The following is a 16509-nucleotide window of genomic DNA, read 5'->3' as shown; positions in this document are numbered from 1 at the left end:
CTGTGACCCAATTTGGAGTTTTCTTGGCAGAGATACTAGAGTGGTTTGCCATTTCTGTCTGCAGCTCATTTTACAGATGCGGAAACTGAGGCAAACAGGGTTAAGTGACTTGCCCAAGATCACACACCTAGTCAGTGTCTGGGGCCAAATTTGAATTCAGGACAATGAGTGTTCCTGACTCCAGGCCTAGCACTCTCTCCATTGAACCACCTAGAGTAGGCTAAGAATAACTTAGTGAACTTAATAAAAGAGAAAATATCTCAAATAGTCTTTTGAGATATTGGATTAGATGACTATCATGGTTCTTTCTGCCTTCCATCTACCCTGTCCCCATAAAAGGGTCACTGAGAAGACACATATAACACATTGTAGTCCTCCAGTTGAGTACAAACAAAGGAGATTTCACTGTACTGTCAGTTTTTTATAAAGTATTTAACTTGACAGAACTGTATGAAAACTTGGAGGCTCTTGCAGGTTAGATGTTTCTATTTTTTTTTATTCCCAATGCTTAACAGAGTACCAGCTCTATATCCAACATTTAATAAATACTTGTTGACCGACTGGCTGATATTAATATCAGATAAGGGTCTAAGGCAGATGAGCTCACAGAGATAAAAAACATGGTTCAATGATAAACTGAATATAATGTAAGATCTTTGACTGAGTAGAAAGTAAGCTGTTTTACACTGTTTCATTTTTTATGTAATATCTCAAGATAGTTGAGATTTATATTCCAGGTGCCTAGGAGAGTGCCTCAGTATGTACTTAATGAGTATTTATTGATTATACATCAAGTGGGGTTTAAATTAAGCAGATATAATCACCTAGAGGAAATCCCTAGAGTCTTGGAGAAAACCAAAATACAAAAGAGATTCCCTATTAATGGCAAAATTCTCCAAATAAAATGCTAATTGCATTAAGCTTGGCTGACAATCATTCCAAAGAAAGTGGCCTAACCATTCATAACTGCAAATTCAATTAAAAAAATACAAATTTGCCAAATGACATTATCAAAGGGTAGTTTAGCATAGTGGTTAGGGTGATGACCTTGGAGTCAGCAAGAGTGTGATACAAACTTACTGAACATGGTGACCATGGGTAAGTCGCTTAACCGGTCCAGACTGGACAGAAGTGCGAATCTGAATCGATGGAGGGAATTTCTACTGTGGAAATTCCCTGCATTAATAAAATCACAGTCCTAAACTGAAAAACAAAAGACAGAGGGTCAGGCAGTTAGCTACTGAGTTAGCTACTTCCTGCCTCCCTGTGCACCTTTGTGTGTATCTTTAATTGTGTCAAGGAAAGAGATTTAAGGAAAGGGGAACAATTAGGAGGATGTTGCAATAGCCCTGTTGAGTAGGGGCATGAACACAGAAAACAGGACAGATAGAAGGGATGCTGTGGAGATAGAAACAATTGGATGACTGATCAGAGAGATGAGGTGGGGGAAAGTGATGAGTCAAGGATTATGCTGAGGTCTGGTTGTGAATCTGGATGATGAGAAGGATGGTGGTGTCTTTGACACAGGCAGTAGGGAATTTTGAAGGAAAGGTGGGTTTTTTACAGAAAGATAATGAGTTCTGTTTTGGACATTTTGAGTTTGAGCTATGCCCTGTTTGACAAGAAGGACCCTGTCATTATATAATCAATAGGCAGAGGACATAAGAGGTGAGCAGCAAATTAAGAAGTCTGCTTACTGGAACAGAGGAGATTTAGTGTGAGATTGGGGCTTTACATTACTTATTAATAATAGGATATTTCAGAAGGAGGGCCACCCATTTAACAGAAGAACAAATGGAGCTACCAGCTGCAAGATGTTTCATAGAAAAATGCCAATGTAAGATAGGCTTTTAAATGATGTTTTCCAGTAACAACAGGCCCTGTTTCATTGTCGGTTTTTCCATTAAATAATTGACCCTAGGGTCCACTGTGCATGCTTGCCTGTGGCTTGGGGCATAGCTCCTGTGGTGGTCAATTATCTGACAGTAGAACCCACAACATGCAATGGCTTACCCGCTTCCTTGGTAACTCATTCACAGTTCCACTGCATAATAGAATTCCACGTGCAGCCTGTTCCTGCTTAATATACGCTATGGCTACATCGTTGCAAAGACCACCTTTCAAAATGTAGCAGTGTATATCAATATTGTTAAGTTGCCAGACTAGCTCACTGAAAGGGGAAGAAAAATGCTAACAATAAACAATTTAATAAAAATAAAAATTTGGTAACTACCTCTACTTAGGCTCAAGTCCAAAACACAATAATTTCTTTTTCACCGACAGACTGAAGGCTTAGCCTTTTGTTCTCTAAGAGATGAGTCACTGACACATTCAGGTACTTTAGCTTTTAAGGTTCAGCCAAACCTACATATGCACTTTCCTCCCGACTAACATATATTACCTGAGTTCTTTGAATCTCCTTTTTCAAACCCATCTTATCCAGCTGGACTAATCATCTAATTTACAAACATCTTATTGCTACCACCTTTGTTCAGGGTCTTCTTACCTCACATCCAGACTACTACAGAAGTCTCTTTTCTGGTCTTCCTGCCATCTGTGTTTTTCCATTCCATCCCACACAATGCTGCCAAATTAATCTTTGTAAAAATATTCTATGACCGTTTCACTTGCATTCGGGAAAAAAAAAACCAAACCAAACCAAACCAAACCAAACCAAACCAAACCAAACCAAACCTCAACTGACTCCTCATTTCCTACAAGATCGAAGTCCAGCTTTGACCTGACACTCAGATTAATCCATTCCCTGGTCCCAGCATACTTTTCCAATTCCAGATTCCTCTACTATCTTCCTTAAGCTAATCATCTTCTTCACCATACCACTGTATGCAATATGGTGCATTCTCCTCTCTTTACCTTAGCTCATGCTACCTGGAATGACTTCCTTGTCTCTGCCTGCCAAAACCCCATTCGTCTATCAACTCCGATTCTATCACCAGGAAAACTAGCATCATTTGAATCAGAAGCTCTCCCTGGAATCCTATAGAACAGCTTGTATTTTTCAATACAAGGCACTGGTTATATATGCATGTGTACATATATAGGTATATATTTAGATGAATGTATGTAATGCAGATATTTGTGTATAAATTCTATCTTCCCAAGCAACGTGTAAGGTCTGGTAGGACCTAGATTTATCCTGTCTTCACTATATCTTATAGCACCTGGGATAGCACTTTCACATGATAATATTTGTCGACTGATTTCAGAGGAGAAACTATCAGGTAACAAACTCAAATCCATACATACAAGCAAACAACAATAAAAAACCCTCTCCTCTTAATGAGTTTATTTGCTATGTTCTTAGTAGAGATAATTAATTTAAATTTTTATCCTTTAATGACATGCAGCTTGTTATTTTTAAGTCTGATAAACCAGTAAAAAATGGAGTTGCTTAATTAAGATATTCTCTCATTGTTCAGTACAGTACAGGATGAGTCATGAAGCTAAAAACCTACATGAATATGCAACAAAATTCATTTAATCGGTTTACGTCACAGTTTATTGTTTTTATCCTTTCTGCTTCTCATGGTCTAGTTCAACATACTATATAAAGCTCATATTTTAATTGAAATTTCATAAATGATTAACATGTCATGAACAAGGCATCTCTTCGATTTACCACTTTGTTTAGGCAAGAAGAAAGGTTATGAAAGATACTGTGCTATTTCAGAGGAGAGGCAAAATGGCATAGTGGAAAGAGGGCATGGGGACAATCAGTTGTGTGATTATACTTATGGATGAATTACAACATCTATGAACTTCAGTTTGTTCATCTGTAAAGTGTAACTAACACTTTACCCACCTCACAGAGTAGATGTGATAAAATGCTATATAATGCTATATAAATGTGAGTTGTTAATGTTATTAACAACAACAATGATTCTGATCTCTTTGGAAATTCAAATCTCTTTGCATTGCTGAGTAGATGGATAGCATTTGTACAGCCTCTGCACTCTGTGACCTTGAAAGGGATGGGGAGGGGGGCTGGATAAAGGATAAGGAGAAGAAGCATTGGGAAATGACTGAAGTAGGCCTGCCATTTATAAAGCTTATTTCCTTTGGGAGCTAGGAGGAGTGGGTGGGAGTGTTGGTAAACTGATCTACATAGCAAACGCAGCTTAATAACATTAAAATGGAGCATTCAAACACATGACAAGAATATAATGAACAATTAATCAGAAATATAAACCCCAAACTTACACTGATCTTAGGCAAGATTTGACAAGGTTTGTGTGACAGGAAAACAGTCACAAAGGGGATGAAATTGCTGAGGATGAAAATCTGAAGTTGACTAGATAGTAACACCATCTTCTCCTGTTCGTTCTAAATTCATGCAATTTAGATTATGTAGAAAACCACTTGGAGTTAATGCAGCTAAAAAGACCACAACTAGCTGTCACGTTTATTCATGCCATATGCCCTAATTTAGTTCCCAAAAGGAAATTCTCATTCCTATGACTCAGGTCAAACCAAAGAAGCAGGACTCCCCAAAAATGCTTTCTACAGTTCTTTGAATAACAATAGGAACCGGGAGATTGGAATGTGTTTACTCAGCATACAGCTCCTAGCATCGAGACCCTTTCAGATTCCCTCCCGCCTGCCCAAACAAAAATCCTGGTAGGGAATCCTCAATAAAATGTGTGATAAATATTTCCCCAGTGGTTGGGTTTCTACCATTGCCACTATGTTAGCTGAAAGTTAGGACAATTTCAACCTTGCCTGGAGGCTCTGGGCTGACCTGACAAATGTTATTCTTTGGGAAACTCTCATTACTTGCCAAATGATGGAACTGGTCTAAATTTCTAGTCAACTGCATCTCTTTCCTCCCTACTTTAGAACTTAGAGAAAGTTTTACACAACTAATTAAATGTGTATTTGTGTGAGTGTGTGTGTGTGTGTGTGTGTGTGTGTGTGTTGTGTATGTGTGAGAAAACTGGAAAAATTCTGTGTAAATGAACAGATGTCTAATTCAATTCAACAAGCATTTATTAAACCCCTACTATGTATGCATGGATAAGGAACTGTGCTAAGTTCTAGGGATACAATGACAGTGAAAAATAGTAAACACAACCCTATAAATATATTTTTCCAGAAATATTCATAATTTGATCAGTGATTGAATTAAGATCTTAAATGCCAAAAGCTCTTGAGTGTGAAATCTCTAAATGAAACTATTTCTGAAGTAAAAGTCTCAAGTATTAAATGAAAAGGGAACTTCCCAATGACAAAAATCATTGAAATACAAAAGTATTTTATAGTTTTATATCTATTTTTCCCACTGCAAAAATAATAGGGTGAGCCTGTTTACTTTGATTTAAAAATGCATTACTGTCTACTCTTTAATAAACTAAACAGTGGAACTAGAACTTAAATTATTCTAAGTTTATTCTTAAATGTCCTTAAAAAAAAAAAAAAGACTGAAGGCCTTAATCCTTACTTAAAAAGCCTTTATGAAAGAAATTCTAGTCGATGGCTGTTGCTGCAGCTGGACCCGGACTGAAAGTGCACTTACATTTTTATGTTTAGAACTGAAGAACTCTAAAGTTAGTGCTAGCTCTCCACATAAAAGCTTTGGAAATGGCATTCTTTGGTCCTCCTGCAATTCATTCTTTTTAAGAAAAGGAAATGGAAAGAAAGGTTTCATGTCCAGGGCTTCAGGCCTTTGATCATTTGATGAACACTGGATCCTCAACCTGGGCCTCAAACTTCTCAGGCCAGACAAAGAAGGCCTAGGCCTCACAGGCCGGGCCTAGATTCCTGTCAGAACAAAACCTTTGGCTGCCTCACAGTGTGACGGCCTGGGAAAGGCCCACCTCAGCAGGGCTGAGATGCCTGCTCTGCCCTTTGATCTTTCATTTAGACTACATCCCAAGCTCCAGGTCAGGGGATTTCAAATTGCACACCCCATTGGCAGAGGGGAGCCGGTCAAGAACAAAATGGAGGGGGGGGGGGGGTGACCAATCTTAAAAAAAAAAAAAAATCCTGCGACTCCTTTCTTTGGCCAGTTTCACATGACTTGTTTTGTATTGTGAAATACTAAGCCCACACTTAAAATGGAATTTGACATTACATGGTACAATGGAGTCAATAAATGGCAGTCTTCAGTGCTCTTACAATAAGTCAACCCTTCCTTAAGTGGTTGAAAGCCTGAAGCTGGAAAATACTTCTCTATGATACAAAATTGCATATGTTTAAACTCCAGGTTTCATCATATCCTCTTGGTGAAAATCAACATAACCCAAGCAAATATTGAGATGATGTCAACCTCCATTTCCCCTACGTCTGCTTATTTTTGTTTGTAGTGATCAAATTTCCACTTGAACCAGTTACGTATGGAGTAACTTATGGTATCACATGTTCTCCCACAAACACATGCATGACACACTTAAATAAAATAATCCACATTTTCTTGGAATTTTTCTTTGGTAGATGTTGGGGCAGATAACACAACTACTCTTAACACCAATGACAGTTTCTATACTTCAGCAGCTCTGTGGTTGTAAATGATATGATGTATATTTGAGAGAATAAAAATACACTTTCCTAGATAGAAATGCTCCTCCCCTCCACCCAACTTGATAATAAGTAACATAATGCGTCTTCTTTTGTGTGTATAAATCCCCAAGACTAAGCTAATTCCGAACACTTCAAAATCTTATTTGATGCTGCAAAACCTCATTTCAACCTAAGGCCTTATTCTTATTCTCTCCCCTGACCCATGAGGCTTGGTAATAGTTCCTTTTCTGTACTGTGTGACCCCAGTGAACTGCTCTGGGCCTCAGTTTTCTCATCTATAAAATTAAAGAACTGAATGAGATGATCTATAAGGTTCTTTCCAGCTCTAGAATTATTTGATTCTAGGATAGTAAATGAACAAGTCTCCAAAAGGGGCAAAAAATCAAAAGAGACATTATATTTTAATGGGGGTGGGATAGGGAATTCTCATAGTGCTACTATAAACTCAAATATTTAAAAAACCATAATGAAATAGGTTAATTATTTACATGGAATAAAAAAGACTGACCCTTAGAGGTCATCTAGTTGAACTGAACCCTATTTTACAGATGAGAAAACTTAAGATTGTTCTTAGGAGAAATTATTAGTGTCACTGACCAATAGAGATTATGTTCTACTAAGAAATACACCATATACCAAAAATAACTTAGTTTTTTTTTGAAGTTAGTTGAATGTTTAAAATTTTAAAAAATCTGCATTTCCCTCAATGCCAAATATAATATTGTCCTATGTAGTACCCATTAACAAAGAATGCACTTTAAAAAATGTGTGGCAGATAACTTAATACGATTCAGGAAGGGGGAATACACTACTTTAATTTATTCGAAGGCCTTCTGTGAATATTGCATCCTGCGTTACTATGGCAACAAGACCACGTATCTCGGCCCTGACAAAGCAGCCAGGGCTTTTGAATCTCACCTTTGGCCATCTTATTGAGAACCATGTCAATCAGCACGTAGGTGCCGCTCCTTCCAGCGCCATCACTGTCAACAGAAGGAGAGAGAATGAACGTGCTATCTGTCCACAGGAAAGGCAGCAATCTTTTATTTTACCCATGTTATAAGTGGGGACAGGGAAAGAAAAAGTGAAAGAGTGAACCAGAGGAAAGAAACAAAGAAAACTTGTGATGGGCTTTAATAAGCTCAAGCTGTTCATGAAGGATTAACTATTGTTCTTCATGACTAAGTTTTCCTTGTCCTCTCCAAGGCCAACTATGGTTTTGAGTTTTAGCAAAAGAAAATTAGCAAAAGAAAATGCCAACGCTGCCACATATCATAAGCACAGAGATCCTTACTTCTGTGACCTAGTACTCGAAAAGACTAGAAGCAAAAAATGAAACACACCCAACATTCTTAGGCAAGACCAAAATTTTCATTTGAGTATATATGTGGGATAATTGTCATACTGATTTTTTTGGGGAGGAGGGGTTTTTCCTTACTTTAAAAGTTTTTTATGCCACTTTATCCCCTCTAGAACTGGAAATATCCGTTATTTGTTTCTTAATCATGGCTTTAAAAAGCTTTCTCCTTTACCTTCCTCCTCTGAACCCCCCCCTTCCCTTGTCCCCACCTTCTATAATTGGAAAATTTACCATCTGGATTAGAGGTGTAAAAAATGTTTTGAATTATGCCTCAACCGTACTAAATTTTTAAAAAAATGAAGATATAAGTTCCAGGACAAAAAAATAATACCAGCATCATTAGTTTTGAAATAGAAAATGTTAAACTAGTTATTTTTTCCATTAAGTTGATGTTGTGTTGCATGTATATGTGAGGGACCCTCTTTAACATAGCCAACAGTTTCACAGAATGAGAGCTATAAGGCACTTTGGAGGCATCATCCAACCTCCTCGCTTTCCAGGTGAGGCAGCCAGAAGTTAAGAGATTTGCTTAGGGTCCTATACCTTGTAAACGTCTGGGGTGGGATTTGAATTCAGGGCTTTCTGACTTCCATCCCTGTAGTCTCTCTGATTTGCTTCATTCTACCTGCCCAGCTTATTTATTGATCAAAGTGCTTTGCAAACCTGGAAGAGCTCTACAGATATTAGCTAGTATTGTTTTTCTTGTTTGTTGACCAAACTATTGAATAATTGTTAGACGGAATTGACGTGGGATGGATAGCTTTCATAGAGAAAGCATATTAACATTTAACTTTTTTTCCTCAAATAGATGACTGATTAAAAAAAAATCAGCAACCAGAGCAAAATACAAATAAAATTTTTAAAACTAGTCATCAGAACAAATCTTCCTAGATAGCTTTATTCATTACATCATTGAAGAAAAGCAATCTCCAACTCTTTTTGGTGTCATGGACCCCTTCTTAGAATGTTTTAAGATGCATAAAATAAAATGTATAAGAGCATGAAGGAAACTATATTGAAATACAGCTATCTATCTGTCTATCTGTTTAATACATTTTTTTTTAAAGTTTATGCATCTCAAGAGCCTTTGCTTAAGGACTTACTTTCTAAGTAATTTGATTCTTCACACATGCCCTCATCAGACTCTAAAGACATGACGCCTGTTTTAGGATATGGAGGTGTTAAGACTATGTTACTTACAGAGGAAAATTAAAAAGGCCAAAACCACCAACCTACCTCTCCTATTGACCAAAAAAATAAACAACAACAAAAACTTGTTTTTGAATTAGATTGGTGGGCTTGGTATCATCTCAATGGACAGGCTTCCTTGCACTGAATTCACTTTAACAAACATTAATTCAATGCCTTTCATGTGCAAAGCACTATGCTAGGTGACAGAAATAATTCTAATACTTCGATGATTTCCAAAAAAAATATTAAAACTTCTTTTCTGTACCATCAGAACTTTAACAGAAAAAAAGTTCCTGAAAAGGAGTATGAATTATTTAAAAAAGGATGATCCAAAATTTAGCTTTAGTTGAATCAGATGCAACAGAGAAGGGAAATGTCAAATGCAGTTTCCTTTTTGACAGCCTGTTAATTTGATTTCTATAGTTTTAACATAGAGAAGATAAGGGTTTACAATAGAAGGCATAGCTCGAATAGCCAAGACAATTTCCATGAAAATACTCATGGTCAACCCAGAAAACAATAAGATGAGCAGGTGGTAGCCATTCAAACATACCTCTAAAAATGGCCAAATACTAGATATAAACATATGAGTTGTAGTTGTTGAGTCTTTTCAGTTCTGTTCAAATCTTTGTGACTCCATTTGGGGTTCTCTTGGCAAAGATGCTGGAATGGTTTGCCATTTCCTTCTCCAGCTCATTTTACAGATGAGGCAACTGAGGCAAGCAGGATTAAGTGACTTGCCTGGGGTCACGCAGCTAATATGGGTCTGAGCCTGGACTGAACTCGGGTTTCCTGACTGTAGGACCAGTGCTATCTACTGCACTACCTAGCTGTCCATGATATATATATGTATATATGTGCATATATAAAAAACAATGTGGCTCATCTGATTGCAAACTGTGAAATAAAATGTCACCTTGATCCAATGTTTTGGGTCAGAGATTAGTGGAGGAATTAGGGATGTCTCAGGTAAAGTTTAACACAAACTATAGAAGGGTCACCATAATCATAATCAGCACAACTTTCAGCAGCATAAAAAGAACATAAAGCTAGATTGTTATCTTAGAATTATCTTGAAACGATTCACTTAAGTATGTGCTTATTAATTTGTTAGTAATCTCAACTTTTATCTTTGTTTTTACAGTTTTATGGTTTCTTAATATTGCAAAACTTCCAAGCACATGTTAAAAGTTATACTTGCCTGCAGTGAACAATAATCGGACAAGAACGGCCCCTGTAGCACTTGTTTACTTTTCTGCAACAAAAGAGAGATATCAAGTTATAATTATAATCCATTTCCTCATATAATAAACAGAGTAAGCCAAATGAACAATTCAACATTCTCAAACTCATTTTCCATTAGCCAGTTCTGATAAACTCTCACATCCATAATTCCCCATGATTCAGTTTCCTTTCTATAGTAAATTAAGAACTAAACAAAATTCTTGCACATTCACAAAGATTTTACATTTGCAAAGATGAACTCAAGCAACCAGATCTATAGCGGGTCTCTCTGATCAATGGATGTAGCTCCTGGCGTAACTCTTTTTTTCTCTTCTTCAGTTAATCTAACTTTTTGTTATAGGCTCATTTTCTGTATTATACATTGCAATTCTTGTGTTTTAGAATTGATGCTCCAACCCCCAAACTCTCTCATTAACCACTCATTTATTGAAAAAACAAGTTGCATAGATATAATCTCAAGAGAAATCCTCCTGTGGACTTTTTACATAATCATGTGTTAAGAATGTTTTAACCAAAGAGACAAAACAATGCTGTCAAGAAAAAAGCCTTCCATTTTTGAAATTTGAGTGCATTATCAAACAATTTTCATTCTACAGATTTTTGGCTACTTAGTTGCACAGATAAATAATAAACATGTATCAAAATTTTGTAACAATCCTCATCCCTCCTGGCCCAAATGGTGATTTATATTCCTTGTAAAAGACCCTCTAACATTTTGTTTCTTTCAGCAGACAAGCTATGGGATATCTAAAAAGCAAATCAAGTTATTCAGAAGGGTATTTTCAAAGGAGAAAATAAGGGTCTAGGTTTTTTGGAAGAAAGAAATTCATTCCTCATCTGAAATGTGTAGCATTCTTTTATCTATGATAGGAAGTAAAATTGAGGAGAGGGGGACAGTAACATGGGAAAATGTCCCTTAAAGACAAAATGAAAAGGCTTTACTTTTTCTTTTCAGAGGCTGTGTCTACAAACACCAAAATAATCCATCAAAAAAGTAAAAATTCAATCAGTCGTTTTATCTTCAGGACATGAAAAGAAAGGAATAGGTGACTGATTTTTCTTTTCAACAGATTAACTGATTTCTTTCTACTGAATTCACCATATATTTTGGTAGCATCAAATATGGGGGCTTGGATGCCAGATCCAATGGCGTTGTCATGTATATCACTGTTTGGTATGAGGGGTCTACGTTCCTCAAGCTGCACAGTAGTAAGAGGAAGTACTTTAGAACAACAGATATTTTGAGAAAAGATAATGTATAGTGGGAAAACCTGGATGTGAGCATTAATTAGATACCTGTACCCCACTATGACCACTGGATCTGAGGTTAGTTCCCTATTCTGTGCTGCTTCTCCACCAAATATGTGAAAATATGTAATATACACATGCTTAGAGATCACAGAAAGTGGAAAGAGTAAAGAAACTAAAGGCTTAGGACACAAGTTACCAAGTACCTTAATGGTTAAGCTCTCTCACTACGATACTACTAGGAGTCTTTTTTTTTTTTTTAAAGTTGCATTTATATTTGGGATTTGGGAGAAAAGATGATAAGCAAGAAATGAACACTTATTGAAGTCAATAGTACTCCTGTGCAAGAACACCATAAAAGTACTTGGCTCTTTGAGTATAAAATGGACTGAGGAAAGTAGACCCACTTCTAAAGTCTTTCTGTCTTTTTTCCTCACTCAGGTTAGTAGGGCATCATGAGTTCTACTTCTGATAAATAGATTCTAAACTGCCAGAATGGCTTCTGAAGTGGGAAAGCTGCTGGACTCAGCCTACTATATAGGCTAAAATGTATAAAGTCATTTAGAATTTCTTTTGGTGATGGTGGTATTATTTTCTTTTAGCAGAATCAAGCATGCTTACCGTTAAATCATTCTAGAGTTGTTTTACTTCTAAGGGGTTTTCAACCACAAATGAAAGCTTTTGCCATATATTTCTGAGTAACTGAATCTTTTAACATGATCAGGGTCAGCACCTCAGCTCTGCATTCCAACATCTTGTGATATTTCATGTTTGACACTCTCATCTATGTTTTGTGGAAGGAAAACTAAATGTTTATCTGCAGGCATACTGGTAAATGGCCAGGTCTTACTCCATTTTTCAGATGGTGCCAAGAATGATCAACAAAGGCATAATTAAAAAGAGATAAATAGAATAAATATCCACCCTTCACCAAAATGCGTAGGACACAATTAAAATGTAAGCAGCCGTCAGACACAACAGTATCTCAGTGTCCAATTTACAGTTGGTCAGCCCCTTCCCTCTTCCCTGGGAGCTCTTTAACAAGACAGCCTCTCTTACTTAGTAATGTTGTTAAAAAGCTAATTACTAGCTAAATATGCCTGTGATTTGCCTTTGCACTCCCGTAATTCCTTTCTTCATTCTATGGCATGTTTAAAATGCTGTTGTCTCCAAGCATGTTGTGACTGGCTGCCTCTGCAGAGTTTAGAAAGGCTTTAGTGTAATTTTAAGAAAAACCTCCTCTAACCCTATTTGGGGGAGGGGGGGCAAAGGAAAAAACCAACAACTCACAAACAGCCAAAGAGACATGTTGTGTAAATACCACGTGGCATTGTTTTCTTAGCATTTTATTTACAAGAGATCCAAATACTTATCACAGCTTGAAAAAAGCACAAAGGAAAACCTTAAAAGCCGATTATCACATATTCCAACATAAGGTTTTTCATCCAGTTGACCTATGATATATAGTCTACTGATAAGTTATGAAGATAAATAAGCAATATTCATTCCATCCCAAGTTTACACTACTAGAGTAAACGGAAAATTCATCCATAAGCAGAAAGGTCCCAAACATTAAGGAAAAAATGATAATTTTTATATTTAGATCTATACACAGGAGGAATTAACTGAGGAAGAATGATTAGTGATACAAACCAACCCATGGGGGTCATTGAGTGGAAAAGAAATCGTCATGCAAACCATCAGCAAGCAAAGGTCAGAGGTCGTTAGAGGCTCAGAAAAGGGGTTTCCCACATTGTCCCTGCAGCAGAGTCACAGTTTCCAATGATCACTTTTGTGACTATGCAACTGGGCTCATATTACTAGCTGCAACATCACAAAAATGACACCGGCAACCGCTAATTAGCTGGCAAAATAAGAATTTGTCCATTTTTAAAGTGAGCAGGGTTAGTAGATGTCATTGCACACAGCAAGAAGTGATAGCATAATATATATATTTTAAGCAAAGCCCTCACATGTGATGCTAATTATCTTTTAGCTTAGCAGTTTCTCTTTAAAGTGTAAATGTGCTCCCTCTGGGCTCAGAGAAATATTTAATTACACATATCAGTGCATGACTAACAAGCTAGTTCAGAGCTAGAATGGTTGATCTATTGTTCAAGATGAAATTAGGATTCTAGTAACATTCAACTGACCAGTGTTTTCAGAAGCAGCCTCACCTCTTCCAACTCTGTAATTTGTGTGCTTATAAAAAAAATCATCTCAGCATCTCATGCTTAAGTGGGGTACATTCTTAGAATATGAGCATTTAGGTCAATATTCAGCCTAATCTGCGAAATCCATAATTATCTGAAACACAATTCACTAAATAACTAAAGAAATAGAAACTTGATTTCCAAATGAAATTTGCAAAGCTACGGGTTCTAGAATTTTTGTTGTTTTTGGTTATGGTGGTTGTTTTTGATAAAAAGTCAAAACAAAGGGGAACTTCTTAGTACCATACCTCCATAGACTCTGGGGCAAGGGAATTTCGGGAATCTAACTTTTCTCAATAATGACATATTAAAAATTGAGGGTTGGTTATGTATATGCTCAATTTCATATATGTATATGAATGTATAAACATACACCCATATGCATATATATATACACATACACTGAATGCACATTAAGACATTGATATTAAGATGAGCAACCATCTTTTTTGAGGTGCAGAAATATGTCCATCAAGTACGTTTTTTGAGGATTCCATCCCAAAAAACTTACTCTATGTAAGATTTTAAATAGCATGTCTTAGTAATATTTCCTCCTACAATACAATGAATTTACATCAAGAAAAGGCACCAATGGCCAAGAAATTAAGATAGGAAAAGTAGCAATTGTTGATATATGCTAACAGGTTTTCCTTTTTTACCATGCATTCAGTATTCTTGACTTATAATACACAATTTGCATCTATAAGTAAGGTAACAGAGCAGCAGAGTTGGCTTTGAATGTGTATTATATGTACAGTACCAAATCTGATTCTCTTTTGATCTATTCACATGCTATTTGATCCAAGGCAGTATGTCACATTTTTTCTTTCTTAAATAGAACAATGAGCAAAATCAATAACATCATATTTATAATACAAGTCTAGAACTTACAAATTCAGGAAAATCAAAGTTAAGACTGAAAGTCTATCTTTACTAAAATACCTGATCTTTCCACCTTTCCCTGACCCAAGTTATAGAATTCTAGCATAAACAAGATTGCACTAAGTAGACATACAATGAATGCAATTCAATATTAATTCTTCAATTCCTTTAACTTTTTATTTGTAATCTTTAATATTCCTTTAAAATGTGTAGATAAATTTGATTGAGATGCAGGCAAGATCCTACATATCTCAGAGCTCTGTTGAAACTATGCACAATTTTCAGGCTACCTATTTCTATCCAGTTATCACTATAGTAGCCAACACCATGCAAGAGCTATGGACGATGTGCCAAATATGCTTTGAATCAAGATTTCAGTCAGAGATTTTGTTTTCCTTGTTGATCTATGCATTTTAGTACAAAGTAAGTCATCAGACAATTCAGTTAATAAATATTCAAAAGAGTCTCCCTCTTTCACTGGGTAATTATCAAAGCCCTGAGGATGGGCAAAAGGCTGAGTAATTTTTTCAAACTGTCATTTTCAAGCCAGTGGTGGTGCTGTTATTTTTAAAAATAAACACTAGCCCATTCTGACTAGACTTACTTGAAATTTGCACCTTCTTTCACTCAGCAATGAGTAGTTTAGGACCTGTACCTGATCTTGTATTTTTAATTCATTTATAATTCTCGTAGTAATCTTCAAGTAGCTTGGTAACATAGACAGACTAAAAAGATATGTTATCAGAAATGAGAGACATGGATAAGAGTGAGTATCCAGTACCATTTAGAATTGATGTCCATATACCCACTGAGGAATCTTGCATAAAGTAATTATTGCAAATATTACTGTTTTTACCAATGACCAGACTACAGATGCCTTAATGTGTTATTATGTACTTTGTTGTACCTGCGGAAATCCAGAAGTGATCTTGTAGAAGAAGGAACTCCCTGGTCATACCAACTAAGGAAATGGAACTGGGTTACGGTCCGGGTTTCGTTGGTTTGAAGATTTTTCAAATAAAAGCTTCTCACAAGGAAATCCTCACACCAGATATGTTCAGACACCAGATTTACCTGGATAGAAATTATAATTTAGAGAAGAAAAGAAAGAAACAGGGTAAAAGGCATCATAAACCTAAAGCAAAATTCAATAACATTTAATTGGAGGTTTGCAGGTGTGGGGAGGAGGGTACATGTATCAAGTATGAGTTTTGTAACCTTATAGAGCAGAGGACTCAGTAGGCTGATACTGTCCTCCTTCCCTGACCAATTGGAACATTGGTACATGTGACTGAAGTATCATATCAAAAAATCGACTGGGGCAAAAAAATTGGTTACTATTCAAAATTATGCCTGAACATTGCCCATACAGTTTCTGTGATAGAAGCCTTGAAAAAATACCACCAATTAGTTAAAACGATTGACCAATAAAAAATAACCTAAACAGATGTGGTCAAACTGTTGAATGTAAAGTTGAGTTTTATCTTAAATAGAATGAAACAAACCTTGATTTAGAGATGGTAAACTCTAAAAATAAGAACTTCTACATGAAGAACCATAAAGACAAGTTTAAGTAGTTGCATAAATATTAGTGTAATTGATTCGTGGAATGTTAGAGCTGGAAATTAACTAGGAGATCACCTAATCCAATCCCCTCATTTTACAGGTAAGGAAACCCACATCCAAACAATGGGTTAGTATCCCTCAAATTTAAGACAATAACCCTAACACTATAGACAATTAATTGCTACTTTCTGAGTTCAACCCTAAAAGCATGCCCTCTGGTGTGCAGAGTTCTGACTCACTTTTGTGAAACTTGGTTATTCTGGCCTT

At 36.3% G+C, this 16509-nt stretch overlaps 1 protein-coding gene across 1 annotated transcript in view; it reads right to left on the bottom strand.

Moving 5' to 3' along the window:
* Positions 1-16509, bottom strand: part of PTPRN2 (protein tyrosine phosphatase receptor type N2) — a 1540415-nt gene that overhangs the window by 28517 nt on the left and 1495389 nt on the right. The window contains exons 19-21 of the mRNA XM_072652081.1: positions 15584-15750; positions 10290-10343; positions 7456-7520 (exon numbers count right to left, since the gene is read on the bottom strand). Coding sequence (XP_072508182.1) covers positions 7456-7520; positions 10290-10343; positions 15584-15750 — 286 coding nt within the window. The remainder of the gene's footprint in view (positions 1-7455; positions 7521-10289; positions 10344-15583; positions 15751-16509) is intronic.

This window comes from Notamacropus eugenii, chromosome 3 (assembly GCF_028372415.1).
Source record: "Notamacropus eugenii isolate mMacEug1 chromosome 3, mMacEug1.pri_v2, whole genome shotgun sequence".
Taxonomy (NCBI): domain Eukaryota; kingdom Metazoa; phylum Chordata; class Mammalia; order Diprotodontia; family Macropodidae; genus Notamacropus; species Notamacropus eugenii.
The sequence above is the reverse complement of the archived record's forward strand: the minus strand, read 5'-3'. Positions and strand labels throughout refer to the sequence as shown.